Genomic DNA, 20,719 nt, shown 5'->3' on the forward strand with positions numbered 1-20,719 from the left:
ACACGACGCTGTAACCTGAGCAGCAGCCTACCCTGAATTCACTCGGTGGGTGCATTAATAGAAGCCTTTCTCACTGCCCCTGACAGGACTTAGCAGCTGTGCTTTGCAGCCCAGTTGCCTAAATGCCCCAGTCCCCTGGCTGGCCTGCTTTTGCTCCTTGGGGCTGACATTTGAAAGTGCTTAGGCTCACTAAGACACCACTCCTACACCCCACACCCCTGCCCGGCGCAGCTGCCACCCCTCACCAACCGCCGCCTCGGCCTACTCTCAGCCAGCTCTAAGCCATTTGGACAGGAGGGAAGCAGCTCCCCTGAGTTCAGCCTGCTGAACCCCACTTTTGGTCATCATGACTGAGGCCAAGGCACTGAAAGTTCGGTTGACATTCGGCATCATCCTGGTGGGCATCTGCTTGTTGATGGCCGCGGTGGTGACAGATCACTGGGCAGTTCTGAGCCCCAAGGTGGAAAAGTACAATGCCACCTGTGAGATAGCCCACTTTGGTCTCTGGAGGCTCTGCACCAAACGGATCTATGTGAGCGACACCAACGACAAGAGCTGTGGACCTATCAACCTGCCAGGGGGTAATGTGCCTGTTTCCTTGCTTTCTTTCTCACCTCAACCCTGTCCCTCCAAAAAGTTGCATGTGGAAAAGAGCAGGTGATGCACCAATGATGTCTGGGTTTCCCAGCTCTCTAGAAAATTGCTTGTCTACTCCAGCCCTTAGATCTTGACTGCAACTGTTTGTGATGATGGTGCTGCCTACCATGGCTACGGAGTATATGTAGTGCATTTGTCTCTAGTTATTCTTGTCTTCCTAAGGCAGAGGTTATTAGCCCAGAAAAAAAGGATGGTCAGGACGGAGGACTAGAAAGCAAAAGAGTGAAGAGTAGAGATTTTCAGTCCTCAGTGGCTTTGCATCTGAAACTGCTATACCAGATCTTTAACCAGGGATTCTTAACTTACATTTGTGTCAGGAATCCCCTTTGACTCAGAATAACGATTTTTCAAACTCATAAAATAAAATACATAGATTACAAAAGAAACCAATTTTATTAAAAGACAGCAAAATATTTTTTTAAACAGCAAGTTCATTGAACCCCTGCCTTAGAATCACAGAACAATAGAACATGAGAGCCAAAACAAATCAAAGTTCCAGTGGTTTCAAATTCAACAAATTGTTTATTTGTTTTTAATTTATACCACTCAGCTATGTCCTACTACCTAAATCACAAATTAAGGAAATGAGCATTTATTAAGAACATACTATGTGTCAGGCATGGTGTTAAATGCTTTACAGATATCTAATTTGATCCTCATAACACTCCTGGGGGGGGAGGGGGGAGGTGTTATTATTAGCACCACTTTACAATCGAGGGAACTAAGATAGAGGTTAAGTGACCAAAGAACTGCAAATGACTCCAGAGGCCTGGGAGGCAACGGGGATGGGAGGCAGGAAAGATGACTGGATTTGAAATCAGAAGACCCAGATTCAAACTCCAGCTCTACTTACCTAGCACCTGAGTAATCTTGAACAAATTACCAAACTCCTCTGGACTTCAGTTTCCCCCACTGCAAATTGAGGGGTCATACTAAATGACCTCTAAAGGGCCCTTCAACCCCTAAGATTTAAAGATTCCATACTCCTGCAATTTCTCTCCAAAACCACAATGTGGCCTAGGTGCATCTTCATTCCTGAGACTGGTCAAGATCAACATCTGGTTTCACAAATCAATCACTGGCGTTTGGAGTTTAGGAATCAGTCATAGAAACAGAGCCCAGAGTTAACAAAAACAAACAAACAAACAAACAAACAAAGCAGAGCCTTTGAGCTATCTAAGATGTCAATACAGAATGCCAAGTCTTTCTCAGAGTTCCACATTTGGAAAAAAAAAAAAGTTAAAATCTTATCTCCCCTCTTCACCTCCAACCTTATTTGCTTCAAGAAACCTCTGCCTTCTCTGACTCCTACTGAATACATTTAAGACTCAGGAGTTTCACAGGAATGCATATTCTCAAGACAGATAGTTCAGGGGCACGAGGATGAATCTTAATAGACACTAGCATGTGGGTGTTTGGGTGTCGCATAGCAGAGATGCCCGGGCCTCCTTGGTTGCCTGCTAAATGTAGCCCCATAAACATATTGCTCACTTTACCAACTCCCTTGGGCTGAGGACGAACAGGGCAAGGCAGCTTCTCTGGAACCTAAGTATAGGCAGAAAAAGTCTGGTCTTACCCACCTTACCCTAGGGAACCTGCCTTTTAAAGTTCAATGATTTTTTCCAGTGAGGGAATGGATAGGATAAGGAAGAAACAAGAATACTTTAGAGAACTGAGCCACAGGGCAGTGGAATATGACCTGTCCCAGGAGCCGTGCCTTGAATGTAGTCCACGTAGTTGGGCTATGTTCCTGGTACCTCTCCTCCCATAAGCATTAGTTATACCGGTGGCACTGAGCACCTGCTCCTTTTTTTTTCTTTTCTTTTCTTTTTTTTTTTTTTTCCACCCCTCAGCCTTAGTACCAGCCCCTGGCAAAGCCTATGCTCGTTAACAACCTTAACATGACTCTACCGAGTTCCCTGGCCTCTCTTTTCTTTTGGAAAAATGCTCTACTTCATTTCAAGTTCTTATCCTTCTTGTCTCAGGGACAGCTCTCCCTGAATTTCTCTAATTCCAAGTGGGAGCAGCCTCAAGTCACCAACAAATAGCATCATTCATTTGTGGACTGCCTTTGAAATCCAGAAACATCTTTCCTTTAACTCAACCTGAAGTATGAACAGGCTTTCCTAACAGGGAAGGACGAGATATCAGAATGGGATTTCAAAGAGTCCTGGGTGGCAAAGGGGGAGAGAGAGGAGGGGAAGGTGAAATAAACTTCTCAAGACTCCTTCCAACTATAGAATTCTTAAACATGAGAAGCTGAAAATTTCCTCAGGCGATTTTCCCAAGGCCTTAAGAAAAAAAAAAAAAGGATAGACATTCTACAAACTACAATAACAACATACATGAGATCAATTCAAATTTCCTCTGATCTGACCTTCTATTGTCAAACACATATACCCTCTCACCATCATTCCCCATCCCTTGTGAAGATGCTGCTATTATTCCCCATGTGTTTCTTTCTGATTGCAAAGTTCAGTAGATGTAGAGAAAAGAAGCAACTTATTTAATACCCGATTTCCCTTGGAGATCAATTCCACCTAGCCCATATGGAAATGCTATTTTTCCATGGGTTGCTGTCCCCATTAGTGTGACCTCCTTGAAAGCAGTGATTGTTTCTCTTTTTCAATTTGTAGCCCCATGGTTGGCACATACTAAGTATTTAATTAATACTTCTCACCTATCCATTCACTTCCCTCTTAGCTTCTACTATCATCAACCGTGATTAGCTGGAAGGGACTGCCTTGGAACACAGTATTGACAAAACCAAGAGTTTCAAGGGCTAGCCCAAGCCTAGTTGAAGGTGGCAGTGGCTAGGGTAGATAAGCTCCTGAATGGGGTTAGGAGGTTATGCGCCCAGGAGTTTGCACTATCCCTGACTTGTTGACAGAGTGGGGAAACACTTCAATTAAATTTAACTCTACAAATTATTTATTAAGTTCCTACTGTGTGCAAGGCACTTTGCTAAGTGCTACCCAGATTTTTTTAAAATGGCACAGTCCTTGCCTCCAAGGGATTTAGATTTTAGATACTGTATGTATACAGATAAACATGATACAAGGTAGATGGATATAAACCATGTTATGATGTGGGCAAAGGAGAATTCCAGACAGAGTGCTCTCTGAAAATTGGAAAAGGAAGGAAATGTTTTCAACTGGAGGAATTTGCTCAGAGCCCTAGCAATTCTTCCTAGTGTGAACCGTGCTTGCAACCTACTGACAGAGTTGATGGACTTACGATGTACAATAAGACCTACATTTTTTGACATAGCCAATGTGGAAATTTCTTGACTATGATTATTTGTTACAAGGGTTTTGTTTGTCTTTTTTTTTTTCCTCACAGGGGACATTTATGGTGGTGGGGAGAAGAAAAAATAAACACTTATTAATTAAAAAATTAAAAGTTAAAAAAAATTCTAGTAGCCTGGCATCATGACGATTTACGTGAGGACGTTAACAATAGTTCTACCATAGAGTTCAAACACTTTGGTATTCCTAACAGAGCTGTGGTTTCACTGGGTTAGATTCTCCCTTCATCAATGCAAATCATAATTCCTTCATACCTTAGTGGTCATCACTTTCTTAGGTTGTTATGTCCAATATTCGATGACCAACCCTTTGCTGATGAGTATCTCTGCAATCATCTAGGCTGATTTTTGGACAATCAACATGTTTTCCTTCACCAGGCCAGTGTTCTATTGGCATAGCCCTTATAAACTCCATATCACCTCTGTACCATGAAGAGGCATCAGACCCTGGTATCTATGGAGTTAGAATATAAGTTAACACCTTCCCCTCTCCCTAAAGTAGCATTCCCAACCTGCTTGACATAATTTGTAGTGTCATTTAGGTTATTTTTTTTAATAAAATAATGCTTTTGCTACCCAGTATTCTGTCAACCATAATTCTAGGAACCAGCATTTATTTGCATATGCAATTCAGTGATAAGGTCATAGCCCCAAGGCATTGCCAGATCCTGGAATGTCCTTCTAAATCCTTAATCAACAAGCATTTATTAAGCACTTACTATGGGGAGATATAAAGAATGGGAAAAAGGTGGTCCCTGCCCTTAAGGACCTCAGATTCTAATAGGGTTCAAACAACTATGCATATACAAGACATACAAAGTGGAAGTGGAAGGTAAGCTCAGAAGAAGGTACTAGCAGTACTTCCTGCAAAATGTGGGATTTGAGGTGTCTTGAATGAAGTCAAGAAGGACAGTAGGTAGAGAGACAAAGAAAGAATGCATTCCAGACATGGGAGCATGCAGGCCAATGAAAAGACTCTACCTAGGTGGGAGATAGAATATTTTGAGAAAGAGCAAGTTGGTCAGTGTTTCTAGATCTTAGAGTGTGTGAAAGGGAACAAAGGGTAAGAAGACATTAGAAATGTAGGAAGGGACTAGGATATAAAGGATCTTAAATAAACATATAATTTTGATCCTAGAAACAATAGGGAGTCACTGGAATACGCTATAGGAGAGACAAAGGGGACACAGAGGGGGCAGGGAAATGACATTGTCAGAACTACGTCTAGGAAAATCATTTTGGCAGTTGAGTAGAGAATAGAGTGGAATGCGGAAAGCCTTGAGTTGGGGGACCAAATAGAATGCTACTGTAATAGTCCAGGAATGAGGTGATTGACAGCCTGCCCCAGATAGCAGGGAAGCAGTCAGTTGGAAAGATTAAAGATTAGAGAGTAAAAATCTGTCAGGGGGACAATCTACTTGAGAATATGGGAAGAGATGGGATCAAGTATGCATGTAGAACAGCTTGCCTTGGCTGCATGAAGGGTCCTATATTTATGGGAGACAGGTATAAAGCAGGGCAGAATGTGAGAAGAAATTCGAGTGATATGAGATGAAGATGGAAGAAGAGGAGGAAAGAAAAGGAAGATCTCATCAGAGGACCTCAATATTTTCAGTTAAAATCTTGAGTTGCGGTCTTCAACTGAGAGCATTAGAGGAGAGGGTGCTATGGGAGGTTTGAAGACGGATGAAAAGATTTGGAGTAGCTACTGTAGTGATCAGGAAAGCAAATCAAATTAGGGATGTGTACTGGATTACCTTGTAGTGAGGGTCCATTTAAGATTCTGTAACATAAATGTGTAGCAGACACAGTCACCAGAGTTTCCTTACTTTCTTAGTGAAGGCAAGAGATGGTGGAAGTAATCTAAGATTGGGGTTTGGCAAAGGCATGATCAGATAGGACAAAAAATAAAGCTAAAGATAATGTTAGGAAAGGACTCTTTCAAAGTAACTCTCTGAGGACCCAATCTGTGAATTTGAGTGAAAGTTAGAGGAAGCATAAAAAAGGGGATGCTGCACTATAGGGGCTTCATCCAGGATATATTAGGGCCCCTTATACATTTTCAGGGACCCATTGGAGAGGTTCTTCATCTAGGACTTCTCTTGGTTATGCCAGAATTTTAGAGACCCATTAGAGAAAAACTAGTATTTTAAAAAAGCTTTTCATTTTTTACTGTAATTGGACAGTTAATTTTCCAGTGTGTTTCCTTTATAGGTCAGGACAATTTCTTTGAGGTAATTTGAGATAATTTTTGCATGGTTGAATGCTTACATACTAATATGTTGTATTGTTATACCCATTATGAGTCTGGAAGCTGATATGAGTGTATATACATAGTGAGGGTTGTTCCACCACAAGTAGCATGAAGGTGTCATTGTGTAGCTTGAAAGGAGTCAAAATAGACATCTCTAGCTTCTTCTTTTTTAAAAAATTAATATTTTATCTTTTCCCCAATTATATGTAAAAACACTTTTAAAAGATTTGTTCTTTAAAATTTTGAGTTCCAGATTCTCTCTCTCCCTCCTTCTGTCCCCACCCCCTTCATTGAGAAGGCAACAGTTTGACATTGGCTATACATGTGCAGTCGTGAAAAACATTTCTATATTCATCATGTTGTTAAAGAACACACAGACCAAAAACCAAAACAAAACAAAGTAAGAAAAATTAAGAAAGTTGAAAAAAGTATGCTTTGATCTACATTCAGGCTTCATCAGTTCTTTCTCTGGAGATGAATAGCATTCTTCATCATAAGTCCTTTGGGATTGTCTTGGATCATTGTATCGCTGAGAATAGCTAAGTCATTCACAGTTGATCATCATACAATATAGCTGTTACTGTGTACAATGTTCTCCTGGTTTTGCTCATTTCACTTTGTATCAGTTCATGTAAGTCTTTTCAGGTTTTTCTGAGAGAATCCTGCTCATCATTTCTTAAAGCACAATAATATTCTATCACAATCATATACCACAATTTGTTTAGCCATTCCCCAACTAATTGTCATCACCTCAATTTCCAATTCTTTGCCACCACTAAAAGAGCTGCTATAAATATTTTTGTACATATAGGTCCTTTTCCTTTTTGTTTTTTATCTTTTTGAGATACAGACCTGGTAGTGGTATTGCTGGGTCAAAGGGTATGCATGGTTTTATAGCCCTTTGGGCATATTCCAAATTGCTTCCCAGAATGGTTGGATTGGTTCACAACTTTACCAGCAGTGCATTAGTGTCTCAATTTTCCCATATCTCCTCCAACATTTGTTATTTTCTTTTTCTGTTATATTAGCCAATCTGATAGGTGTGGGGTGGTGCCTCAGAGTTTTTAATTTGCATTTCTCTAACTGATAGTAATTTGGAGCATTTTTTCATATGACTATAGATTTGATTACTTTGTGTGAAAACTACCTATTCATATCCTTTGATCATTTATCACGTGGGGAATGGTTATTTTTTATAAATTTGACTCAGTTCTCTATATGGTTGAGAAATGAGTCCTCTGTCAGAAAAACTTGCCATAATTTTTTTCAAAGTTGTGATTACCATTATTATGATTGTTATTAGCCATCCTGTTTTCCTGTTTATCCTTCTCTCTCTCTCTGTCTTTGTCTCTCTGTCTCTATCTCTCTCTCCTTTTACCCTGTCACTCCTCAAAAATGTTTTGCTTCTGACTACTACCTCCCCTAACCCTCCCTCCTTCCTAATAGCAACACTTCCTTTCTCTTATCCCCTTCTTCCCCTACTTTTTTGTAGTGTAAGATAGATTTCTACACCCAACTGAGTGTGTATGTTACTCCCTCTTTGAACCAATTCCAATGAGAATAAGGTTCATGCACTCTCCCTGACCTCCCCATCTTGCTCTTCACTATAAAAGCTCTTTTGTACCTCTTTTATATGAAATAATTTACCCCATTCTACCTCTCCCTTTCCTCTTCTCCCAGCATTCCTCTTTCTCACCCACTCATTTTATTTTTTTTAGATAATCATCCCATTATATTCAATTCATGTCCATGTCCTCTATGTATACTCCTTCTAACTGCCTTAATAATGATAAAATTCTTAGGAGTTACAAGTATCATCTTCCTGTATAGGAATGTAAACAGTTTAACCTTATTGAATCACTTATGATTTCTCTTTCCTGTTTACCTTAGTCTTCTGTTTGGAAGTTAAATTTTCTATTCAGCTCTAGTCTCTTCATCAGGAAGTCTTGAAAGTCCTCTATTTCATCGAATATCCATTTTTTCCCCTGAAGGATTATACTCCATTTTGCTGGGTAGGTGGATTCTTAGTGGTAATCCTAGCTCTTTAGTCCTCTGGAATATCATATTCCAAGTCCTCTGATCCTTTAATGTAGAAGCTGCTAAATCCCATGTTATCCTGACTGTAGCTCCATGATATATGAACTGTTTCTTTCTGGCTGCTTGCAATATTTTCTCCTTGACTGGGGAGCTCTGGAATTTGGCTATAATATTCCTGGCTGTTTTCATTTTGGGATCTCTTTCAGGAAGTGATTGTTGGATTCCTTCAATTTGTATTTTACTGTCTGGTTCTGAAATATCAGGGCAGTTTTCCTTGATTTCCTTGAAACTGATTTCCACATTTCCTTGAAATGTGATGTCCAGGTTCTTTTTCTGATCATGGCTTTCAGGTAGTCCAATAATTTTTAGGTTATCTCTGCTGGATCTATTTTCCAGGTCAGTTGTTTTTCCAATGAGATATTTCACATTTTCTTCTATTTTTTTCATTCTTTTGATTTTGTTTAATGGTTTCTTTCTTTTCTTTTCTTTTCTTTTCTTTTCTTTTGGCAAGGTAATCCGGGTTAAGTGACTTGCCCAGAGTCACACAGCTAGTGAGTGTTATGTGTCTGAGGCTAGATTTGAACTCAGGTCCTCCTGACTCCAGGGCTGGTGCTCTATCCGCTGTGTCACCTCACTGCCCCTGTTTTATGGTTCCTCATTTTGCTCAATTCTAATTTTTAAGGAATATTTTTCTTCAGTAAGCTTTTATACCTCATTTTCTTTTTCTTTCTTTCTTTTTTTTTTTGCTAGGCAATGGGGTTAAGCGACTTGCCCAGGGTCACACAGCTAGTAAGTGTTATGTATCAGAGGCCAGATTTGAAACTACCCCTGTACCTCCTTTTCCATTTGGCCAATTATACTTTTTAAGAAGTTCTTTTCTTCAGTCAATATTTTTACATCTTTGTCTATTTGGCCAATTCTGCATTTTAAGGTGTTCTTCTCTTTATTAGATTTTATCATCTTTTACCATCTGGCCTATTTTGTTTTTTAGGGTGTTATTTTCTTCAGTATTTTTGTGCTTCCTTTACCAAGCTGTGGACTCTATTTTTATTATTTTCTTGTATCACTCTCATTGTTTTTCCCAATTTTTCTTCTACCCCTCTTAATTGATTTTTAAAGTCCTTTTTGAGCTCTTCTAGGAATTCTTTTTTGGACCTGAAACCAATTCACATTTTTCTTTCAGGCTTTGGATGTAGCAGTTTTGACTTTGTTGTCTTCTTCTAAGTTTGTGTTTTGATCTTCCCTGTCACCATAGTAGTTTTCTATGGTCAGGATCTCTTTTGTTGTTTGCTCATTTTCCAGCCTATTTCTTGACTTTTAACTTTATAGTAAAATTGTGCTCTGTTCATGAGGTGGAGGAGGCACTGTCCCAAGCTTCAGGTTTTTTTGTGTAGCTTATTCTGGGGGGTGGGGGAGTCTGTAAACTCTCAGTTTTTCCAAGGTGGTATGATCTAAGAAGAGATGGCCTGTGCTCTCCTGGCCTGTGCTCTGCTCTGTGAGTGACCACAAGCACTCTTTTCTGCCCTCAAACTATGAGAATGGTTCCTGCTCCCCTGGGGCCACAAGTTCTGGTTTGCTAGTGCTCCTCCTCAACCTGGAACTGTGACTTAGGACTGCAACTGGGCTCCATATGTGGGCAATGCAACAGAGCCTAGGACCCAATGCCAACAAAAGGACCTCTTTAATCTCCTGACTAGTGGTCTGACCCATTTACCATCTGTGGGCTGAGAGTTCCAGGTTGATACAGTTGCTCCCAAGGCCTGCTGCTGATTTGCTGGGGTGTGGCCTATACTGGCACAGTCAGTGCCGATCTTCTAAATTATCTTGAGCTGGAAAATTGTTTAACCCTGTCCTTTTGTGGGCTCTGATGCACCACAATTTGTCTTGAAGCATCATTTAAAGTTTTTTGGAGGGGAACTTGGTAGAGCTCAGGCAAGTCCCTGCCATCTTGGCTCTGCCTCCCCAGCCTCTTCTCCCCCACTCTTCTCCAAGGCAGATTTTAACTCCTACCAGGAGAGGAAACAAGAGTTTGGGACTAGAAGCTTGGCCACTTTGCCCTCCCCAGAGAGGATGGTAGTACACTCAAATTATATCTATCTGCTCCCTTAAATATTGTTAGTCTAGGCTCTAGAGGATGTGGTTTTCAGATTTAAGCTAACTTTTGATTGTTATTCATTACTAGGGGAAGCAGGACCCCACACTTTATATCCAAGCCTTGACTCTCTTCCCACCAAATACCAGTTCCACAATGAATACACATAGTAATTAGCAAAGCAACCCACTTATCCACGTTGAATAGCAAAATAAAATAAATGGAAATCAAAGAAAGCATACATAAGAGAATACATACCACACAATGCAGAATGAGAGAATTTTTCCATTGGAAACAAGGTATCTCAAGTCAAGCAAGAGAGACAGAAGTGAATCTCATCCAAGAAGAAATTTCCTGAAAAAGCTAGGGATGTGATTGAGACTGCCTGTACCTCTCATGTTGGCTTCTTCTCAGAGGTTTTTACTTCAGAAACCTGAAGTGGGGTTGGCATCAACCATCTTCTCTTTCAAAGATGGAAAACCAGAAGCGCCTGAAGTGACTCAGAGACTGTCAAGAGATTTAAGAGAGCAAAGATCTCTCTTCTCTCAACTCTGCCCTTCCTGCAGGCTCAGGGCATTGATCTCCACCAATAAGTAGAGAGTATCAATACCATTGGGCTTTGGGACTGGGAGATAGATAGATAGATAGATAGATAGATAGATAGATAGATAGATAGATAGATAGATAGATAGATAGATAGATAGATATAGATAGATAATTCTCCTTTTCATAGAGTCATCATACAACTCCCCTTGGGGGCAGTGTCTATCAAAATAGAGGTAGAGGTACCGGTAGCAGGACATTGTAGACTGATGTCCAATGTTTATTCACTGAGCCCCCAAGAAGACTTGGCATCTCCCATTCTCAAAGGAGAAAGAAGAGGTGATGCTGTTGAAAAGTTCCAAGGAACACAGGAGGCAGGAGGGAGGTGAGCCCACACCACTGCTGTTACTACTGCTGTTTCCTTGACTTTGCATGCAGTGGGAGAGTAGGCAAGACTTTAAGGGAAAGACTGTAGCCAAACTACATAGAAGCCACATGGAACAGATACAGAGCAGTTATATCTGTCCCTGCTTCTGACAACAAAAACTGGTGACTCTGTACTTTCCTGACATTTGGTTTCCTCACTCTTGTGTTTTTCCAAGAGAGTGATGAGTCTATTTCTCCAGTACTCATTTCCTTTAAGAGATTGTTTTCCTTTTTGTTTTGTCATTTGTTTTAAAAGAAACCAGTTTTTCTCTAAGATATCATTCATTATTTGTGTGTATCCCCAGTGATTAAATGTATAGGGGCAGAGCAGAGGATGTTAAAGTATACAAGAGAAATAAATAGATTTTATACTGCTATATATGTATATATGCATATACACATGTATGTGTATGCATATATATATATGTATGTGTATATATACACATTTATATGCATAAATACATTTAGATGCATACGAGAGTTGGAGATAGATTTTCTCTCTAATTGCTGGAACTTTTCCCAGCTAGGGGTTCAAGGTGAACTAAAGAGATTTAATAATTCATATTTTATAATGTTGTTGTTGTTTGTCCTTCGTTCTCAGAGAAGGCCTTGACATCAGGAAGGTGATGCCATGACATGCAAGTCAATTGGATTTAAGAGAGGGAGAGCTGTGCAAAGTCACCAGCCTCACTTTCTCCTCCAGAGCCATCTGAGTCCAGTGGCCAGATATAGATCAAGACAACTGGTTATGGCCCCAGATGTAGCGGGAGACCTTGATCTTTTTAAGCTAAAGTTTTTCCCAGGTCTCAGTTTGACTGAAACAACATCCATTTAGTGATTAAGATGAGGCCGAATAGATAAAAGAAGTTTGGTAGGGTAGCTAAATACAGTATATTAAGGTGTGTAAACTGAGTAGAGGAGAGAAGGAGGTGCACAGTCCATTTGAAGGCCACTGCTCCTTTTGGGAAGAAAGGAGAAATAGCAAGGAAGATGACAAGATGCCCACCACCCTGAGTAGCCCAGTATCCTTTGAAGCTAGTAACTGAAACCACCATTAATTAATGAGCCTCCAGCTTTTTGATCTACTACAGCTAGGTAGGTAGGAGGAGCTAGGTGTTGTAGTAGATACAGTGCTGGGCTTGGAGTCAGGAAGACCTGAGTTCAAATCTGCCCTCAGATACTTACTAGCTGTGTGATCCTGGGCAAGTCACTTAACCCTGGTTGCCTTAGTTTCCTCATCTGTAAAATGAGCTGGAGAAAGAAATGGCAAACCACTCCAGTATCTTTACCAAGAAAACCCCAAATGCTTCATGAAGAGTTGGACACAACTGATACAACTAAACAACAACAACAACAGCTAGTTGGGCACAGTAAACTATGCCTGGAATCAAGAAGCTCTGAGTACAAATCAAACCACACATACTTACTAGCTATGTAACCTAGGCAAGTTGCTTAACTTCTGCGTGCCTCAGTTTTCTCAACTATAAAATGGGAATAACAGCAGCACCCATCTTGCAGGGTTGTTGTGAGAATCAAGAGATATTTGTTAAGTGCTTAACACAGTGCCTGGCACATAGTAAGTCCAATAAAAATGCTTATTCTCTTCTCCCAGTGAATCAAAATCTTAATGTGGGAGGACAGAAAATCCTTTGAGAATAGTTTTAAACTGCTGGTTTCTAGCTCTTCAGTGGCTCTTATCAAGCTTCAGCTTAACTGTGGGGAGGTTATTCAGGATTAAAGCACTATGGCCATTGATAGCCTTTGAAATCAAACTTGCTAAGAGCTATATGAAATTAGGTCAATGGTCACATTTGACTCTACATTGAGAGCCTAGGTACACCTGATCAGAGCTCTGTTCTAACTTTAATTGTCTCAGAAGTGGGGGGAAAGAGGGGAAGGCATTGATGGTAGATTTGAAGCCCAACCAATTTTCAATGATTTTTAAAGGACTCTGGATTTTAGTTCTGCCACCCTCCATAGCTATATGCACCCTAGAAAGTCATTTGAACTCTCTATGCCTCGGCTTCACAGTCTGTTGTGTGGGTCTAAACTCCCACTTTGCTCTGCCCTGGACAACAAATTCAGTCCTTATTTCCTGAAGATTTTCAAATGTTTTACTCAACATTATCAAGTCAACAAGCGTATATTAAGCACCTTCTGTGTACCAGACACTGTGTGAATCACTGGGAATACAACGAAAGGAAAAAAATAAAATTCCTGCTTACCCCACACCCCACCAAGGAGCTCCCATTCTAAGAGGGAGATGACATGCAAACAGCTATTCACAAACAAGATATATACAGAATAAATTGAAAATAATCACAGAGAGAAGACATTAGCTTTAAGGGGAACTGAGAAAAGCTTCCTATAGAAAGTGAGATTTTAGCTGGAACTTGAAGGAAGCCAAGAGGCTATCAAATGAGATGATTTATGTATTGTGCTTTGAAAAACTTAAAATTATATGTATGTACATATACACACACATGTATGCATACATATATACATATATGTATATACCTCATATGTATGCATGTTATATATACATTGTCCTCCTTAATAGTAAATAGCAAATTCTTAAAACATTTTGGTCTGATAATTATTTTATATACACATATATAATGTTTCATATACATAATTATGCATAATTAAACTTATTTAATATTTTATAATGATGATTAATATATATGCGTGTAAAAATCATTATTATCACATAAAAGATCCAGATGGAGATGTTTTTAGGAACAAGCTACTCTTGAGGGATAGGATGAGATTCCTAGTCTCTTAGGCTCCCTAACAATATCCCAATAAGGCCAGGCCTATTTTTCATTTCCCATTTCTCTGCTCAAGTTCTGAGTCCTTCCCAGAGCAACTTAATCTTCTCTCCCTTCTTTACAGAACAGAACTGTTCATACTTCAGACATTTTAACCCAGGAGAGAGTTCAGAAATCTTTGAAGTCACCACTCAAAAAGGTAAGACCATGCTGGGGAAAGGGGTCTGGATATGTTTTCCAGATGCACTTGGTATTGAACAAAAATGCTAAGTCCTTTGCCTGAAAGGGCTGACTTTTCAGCTGCTAATTAAGACAGACCAGTCAAACTGCCTCTTCATTCTTTGTTGTTGAAGCCCTGTCAGGTGTCCCTTAAAAATAGAAGGTCCTGGAGAGTTGTGGATAAAAGAGGTATTTCTTAGAATTCTAAGCCTGCTAAAAGGATATATATATATATATATATATACACACACACATATACATATATGTATGTATATACACACATATGTATATGGATGTATATCTCTATACATGTGTATATGTAGTATGTGTATATATGTATGTATGTGTATATACATATATATATATATATGAGTGTGTATGTGTATATGTGTGGGTGTATAATTCCTACCAAATTATTAAAATAAATCAGGCTTCCTAAATCTCCTTTATGATTCTCTGGCATGATGGGGGCCCAGAGCCTATTTGAGCTAGATTCTCCCCTTGGCATAAATGACCCCCTGCAAGTAAGTGGTTTGTGAAAGTCCTTAGGAGGTTAGTATTTAGTTCCCTGAAGTAGTAGTTTATAATAGTGGTCTTCAGTAATGAGTGTGGGCAATTAGAGTGCCAAGCCTGGAGTCAGAAAGACTCCTCTTCCTGAGTTCAAATCTGACCTGAGACACTAACTGTGTGACCCTGGGCAAGCCACTTAATGCTGTTTGGATCAGTTTCCTTACCTGTAAAAAATGAGCCGAAGGAAATGGCAAACCACTCCAGTATCTTTGCCAAGAAATGGAGTCACAAAGAATTAGACACAACTGAATAACAACAAAGCAGATGCTGAGCATGGTGGAACACGCATAATCCTTGCTACTAGGGAGGCTGACACCGATGGATCACTTAAGCTCAAGAGTTCTGAGTTGCAGTAAGGCTTAAGCTGATTGGGTGTCCCCACTAAGTCTGGCATCAATATGGTAAGCCACAGAAGGCCTTCTGGCTGCCAAAGGAAGGGAACATGGACCCAAGTTAGAAACAGAGTGGGTCAAAGCTTTCATTTTGATCATCAGTGGGATGACGTCCATGAGTGATCACTGCACTTCTAGCCTGGGTAAGTTATGAAGACCCAGTGTCAAAACTAATAAACAAAAATATTATGTGGTCAGCATAGAGCTACAGATACTATAGAATAGTGTTTTATTCTGGGTGCTCATTCATGTGTCAAATTCTGACTCCTTTCTCAGAGGATCTGTGCCTTTTATTCTTCCTCTTTAGGAACCACATTCCACTCAGTCATTCTAACTCAAGGGAAGTTCCCTCATCCTCTGGGAGCAAAGGTTGGTTTGCTGGCACAGACTAGATGAGACAAAACTTTTGGTGGTAGAGAGATAGTACTGAAGAGGCACAGGTTGACCAGTTTCTGCCCTTATTGATATCTTGGTAGAATACAGCATCTCTGCAGCAGCCATCTCCATCTTCAGCATCGGTTTCACGATCATGGGGACCATCTTCATCCTTTTGTCCTTCAGGAAAAAGAAGGATTACCTTCTGAGACCAGCAGCTCTGTTCTATGCTTTTGCAGGTAGGATGTTTGGGTAGGGGTCAGGGCAGGGTAGGGGTGGGTAGAGAGACAGAGGCCCTGCCTTAGCCTGTGGAAATCATTGCTCAGTATGTCTTAAATTTCAGTGAAGCAGTGGGGATGACAGAAATTCTAAAAACAAATCCACAAATCAACCATGGGCCTCAGTTTCCTCATTAGTAAAATGAGGAATTTAGACTAAATGCCCTTAAAGGTCCCTTCCAGCTCCAAAACTATGAACCTATTATTTTAGTGCAGAGAGATATTGAGGATAGGGACCATCTTTTTCCACCTTGGATTTGTTGGGGTATATAGAAAGACTTGTTTCTTCTGGAATCTTAGTTTTTTGTTTTTTTTTTAAAGGAAAGAAGTGTCAATTTTATAGAGATCAATGCTCAGGAGGAGCTAATAGTCTATCAGTCAACAAGCATTTATTAAGTGCCTACTACATACCAGGCAGGCAGCTAGGTGGGAATCAAGAAGACTCTTCTTCCTGAGTTCAAATCCAGCCTCAGATACTTACTAGCTGTGTGACCTTGGGCAAGTCACTTACCCTTGTTTGCCTCAGTTTCCTCATCTATAAAATGAGCTAGAGAAGGAAATAGCAAACCACTCCAATATCTTTGCCAAGAAAACTCCAAAACCCCATTTTTTTTTCACATAGACCTTGCATTTATTTCTGTAGACCTGCAAATTTGATCATTACACAGCAGCACACTCACTCTGAATCTTCTTTAATTACAAAGGTGTGCTTCTAGGACTGAAGAGTTCTCAGTTTTGTGAACCCCGAACCCCATGAACCCCACAAACCTCAATCTGATTAGATTCTGCTCTAAGAGACAAACGAAATTGGGGTACATGGGTCCACGGTTTAATTTCTCAAAGTGGCTTGACATGCATTGCATGGGAGTTCAGTCCAAAACTGGTCCCCTCTAAGGGGGCCAGTTCAGAACTGTCTCAGTTTGGGATTTTGGGGAATAGCATTATATGCCCTTTGAAGAGTAGGTGTTCCCAAGGGGGTGCCAATCAACCGTGACTGGTCGACATACTAGGAGGTGGGTGGGTTCCTTAGATCACTCAGTCCACAGGGCCTAGTATCACCTGCCATCAAAGTAAATACCACGGGGCAGCTAGGTGGCGCAGTGGATAGAGCACCAGCCCTGGCGTCAGGAAGACCTGAGTTCAAATCCAGCCTCAGACACTTGATACGTATTAGCTGTGTGACTCTGGGCAAGTCACTTAACCCCATTGCCTAGCAAAACCAAACCAAACAAAAGTAAATACCACCCCTAGTCTTGGAAGTCTATCTCCACCCAAACCTAAGTAGGATAAAATCAATTCAGGCCTGGGTTGGAGATTTGAGTTGGGTCTTGAAGACAGCCTAGGAAACTAAGAGGCAGAAGTAAGGAGAGAGAACATTCCAGTTATGGCAGACAGCCAGTGAAAAGCCAAAGAGCTGAGAGATGAAGTGTTTAGTAACACCAATAAGGACAATCTTGGTGGATCATAGAGTATATAGAGAGGGGTAAAGTATAAGAAGACTGGAAAGGGAGGAAGAGACCAAGTTGGGAAGGCTTTAAAAGCCAAATAGGATTTCATATTGGATTCTGGAGACAATAGGAAACCACTGGAGTTGGTTAAATAGTGGGTGACATGGCCAGGTTTGTACTTTAGGAAGATGAATTTGACAGCTGAATGGAAGAGGGGGGAGACTTGAGCAGGGAGATCAATTAAGAAGACTATTTTCATAGTTTAGTCTTGAGGTAGTGAGGGTCTGGGCAGCTCTGGGAGTGGGGAGAAGGGTATACATATGAGAGATGTTGTGAAGGTAGAGATGGCAAGATTTGGTAACAGATCAGATATGTAGAGTTACTGTAAGTGAGATATGATGCCTAGGTTGTGATCACGGAAGACTGGGAGGATGGTGGTACTCTCAACCATAATATAGAAGTTGGGAATATGGAAGGGTTTGGGGGAAGAGATCATGAGCTTTGTTTTAGACATGGAGTTTGAGATGCCTATATAACATCTAGTTTGAAATGATGAAGTTAGTAATGCAAAACTGGAGCTCTGGAGAAAGGTCAGAGCTAGAAACATAGATCTAGGAATTTGTGCATAGAGGTGGCAATTAAATCCAAGTGAGCTGATAGGATCACCAACTAGACAGCATAGAGCAAGGGTGGGGAACCTGCAGCCTCTAGTCCTCAAGTGCATCCCTCAGACTGAGTCCAAGTTTTAAAGAACAAATCCTTACTAAGGGGATTTGTTTTGTAAAGTTTGGATTCAGTTAAAGGGCCACACTTTGAGGACCAAGAGGGCCACATGTGGCTTCGAGGTTGCAGGTTGGAGAGCTAATCGCTCCAGAATTGTCAGACGAATGCCTTTTTTTTAACTCATTTTTTAAAAATAATTAAGATTCTCAGGCTCAAGGAAATTTTCTCCAGGGTCTAGAATGCATCATCTACATTAAGCAAAGTTGCCTGGAATAGAGGTGTTGGTATAAGAGCTGTGCCCCCTGAAGCTCCTTGATGTGGTGAGGTGGAGTCAGAAGAGCCAGTTCAAGTTCTGGCTATATTGGTTTAACTGTAGGACCTTGGGTGAGTAATTTTACCTCTCTGGGCCTCAGTCTCCCCATCTTTAAAAGGAAGGAGTTGAACTGGATGATCTCTAAGGTCCCTGCCAGCTCAGAATTCAGCAGGTGGGGGAGGGGCAGACTAGAACCTGAGAATATGTCTCACTTCTCCTTCCAGGCCTCTGTATCATCGTCTCTGTGGAAGTCATGCGGCAGTCAGTGAAGCGGATGATTGACAGTGAGGAGACGGTCTGGATAGAGTACTATTATTCCTGGTCCTTTGCTTGTGCCTGCACCTCCTTCGTCCTCCTCTTCATCTGTGGCATTGCTCTCCTACTCATCTCCCTGCCCCGTATGCCCCAGAATCCCTGGGAGTCTTGTATGGATGCTGAGCCCGAGCATTAGCTTGATTTCATCCTTTTCGGATGATCTGGGCTGAGGACTAGGGAAATAAGAGCCTCCAAGACTCTCTCTATGGAAGCCAAACGGCTGAGGTGAAGCAGAGGTAAAAAGGGGAGACAAGGATGTGGTGGCATCACCCCCATCCCCATCTATAGTAACTCGTTATCCTTTCAAAGGGATCATATTTTCCCTTATCTGAGGCATCTTTTCCATCTATTCCAGTCCCACTCTTTACCCTTCCTACATCCTACCATCCCCCCTCCCCTCTACTCACCATGATATAGAATGGGGTCTGGATGTGTGACATCCTCCCCAATTCCTATCACTACATTAGACCTACAGGCTGCTATCATTTTCTGTGCTCCTATTTGAGTGGTGATGGCCCTCTGCTCTAACCTGGTATCAGAGCTGCATCAGCTTTAAATCAGAGGCCTGATTTTCTACACTCCAAGCAGTGCCTATAGGTAGGGATGTTGGGAGAGTGTGTGTTTCTCCTAGATGTTGCAGTTTTGGTTCATAATTGTTCTTGTACACAATTTCAAACTGGTTTCAGGTTGTCCTTTATAAATTACTCCATCCCTACATCCCACCCCTACTACATCATTATGTCGGTTTTCTAATGCTCTGTGTGTGTAAGCCCCTGGGAGGAAGTCCCCAGAGCAATAGATAGAGATTAACTTGTAGAAATAGACAACCCTTCCTCTACATAGTGCCAAGGCACATAGTGGGGCTTCTTGGAATTCATTCCAAAGTGAATTCCTCCTATTTGTCCTACTGTTCATCACAATCCCCAAGGAGCATTTCTGACTGGGAAGAAATGAAGTGTGGATTAAAATAAAATTTCTGCGAAAATGTATTCCTTCCGTGCCCTTCCCTGAAAATGCACTTGAATTTCTGGCCATAACCATGGATCCATAAGCACTACTCTCGACCAAGTCACCTCTTATGGGGTGAAACTATGGAAACAAGGTGATGTCCCAAGGGTGATGCTGAGGACATTTCTGGGGGCAGCAGAGGATCTCCCTTACAGAAATTGCTTGGGAGTCCAAAATTTCCACTTAAACTCTTCATTTGAGGAATGTTCTTTGGGAGAAACCAGGAATCAGCTTTTGTCTGGCTAGACAGGGCATTAAAAATAAGAATCAGGCTATTTCTAGGCTTAAGGTCTGTCTTTGCCCAAGAGTGATGTGTCTCTCAGTGCCAAGCCAAAATTTAAACAGCTAGGTCATAGGCTTCTGATGGTAGACATTGGACTTCTGCTATTCCTGACAACAAAGGAAGGATAGCAACCTCTCTCTATTCTCCAGCCCCTTAAATAGCCCTCTGGCTAACTCAAAAATGATTTTTCTGCCCAAGAGAAAAGAAACTAATTTGAATAAGCAAATCAGGAACCCACTAACTAGAGCACTAATATGGGAAGCAGAGGTCCTTTTCAGAGCTCCCGATTGGCATATAACAATGTATCAGGCCTCCCTGCCTCACTTTACCCATTTGTAAAATGGAAAGCGTATTTGTTCTCTTCCATTACCACCACCACCAAACACACCCCTCTACCTAAGTCAGCTATGAGTAAGACACTTTTCCATGGGTTTTGGGACTTGGTTGTAGGATGGATTTTTAAGACTGTCAAACTTAGAGGCAGACTTGGAGTCATGAATGCCTGGATTCAAATACTGCCTCAGAAACTCTTAGCCATATGACTGTGGACAAGTCACATAACTTCAGTAATCCTCACTTTCCTCATCTGTAAATGAGACTAATAACATCTGTAGTATCTTCCTCGCAAAGACACTGTATGGCTCAAATGAGTTAATATAGGGTGCCCCAAAAGTCTTAGTGCACTTTAAGTGCTTGAGGGTTTACAAT

General features: G+C 41.0%; 1 protein-coding gene across 1 annotated transcript; it reads left to right on the forward strand.

Moving 5' to 3' along the window:
• The first annotated feature begins 346 nt into the window (after nucleotides 1-346).
• CACNG1 (calcium voltage-gated channel auxiliary subunit gamma 1) lies at nucleotides 347-18,856 on the forward strand. Its single transcript, XM_027872670.1, has 4 exons — nucleotides 347-581; nucleotides 14,212-14,286; nucleotides 15,745-15,882; nucleotides 18,630-18,856. Exons 1-4 carry the CDS (start codon nucleotides 347-349, stop codon nucleotides 18,854-18,856), a joined length of 675 nt encoding a protein of 224 aa, XP_027728471.1.
• The last annotated feature ends 1,863 nt before the right edge of the window (nucleotides 18,857-20,719 follow it).

The sequence above is a fragment of the Vombatus ursinus genome, unplaced genomic scaffold, assembly GCF_900497805.2.
Source record: "Vombatus ursinus unplaced genomic scaffold, bare-nosed wombat genome assembly UNPS02014801.1, whole genome shotgun sequence".
Taxonomy (NCBI): Eukaryota; Metazoa; Chordata; class Mammalia; order Diprotodontia; family Vombatidae; genus Vombatus; species Vombatus ursinus.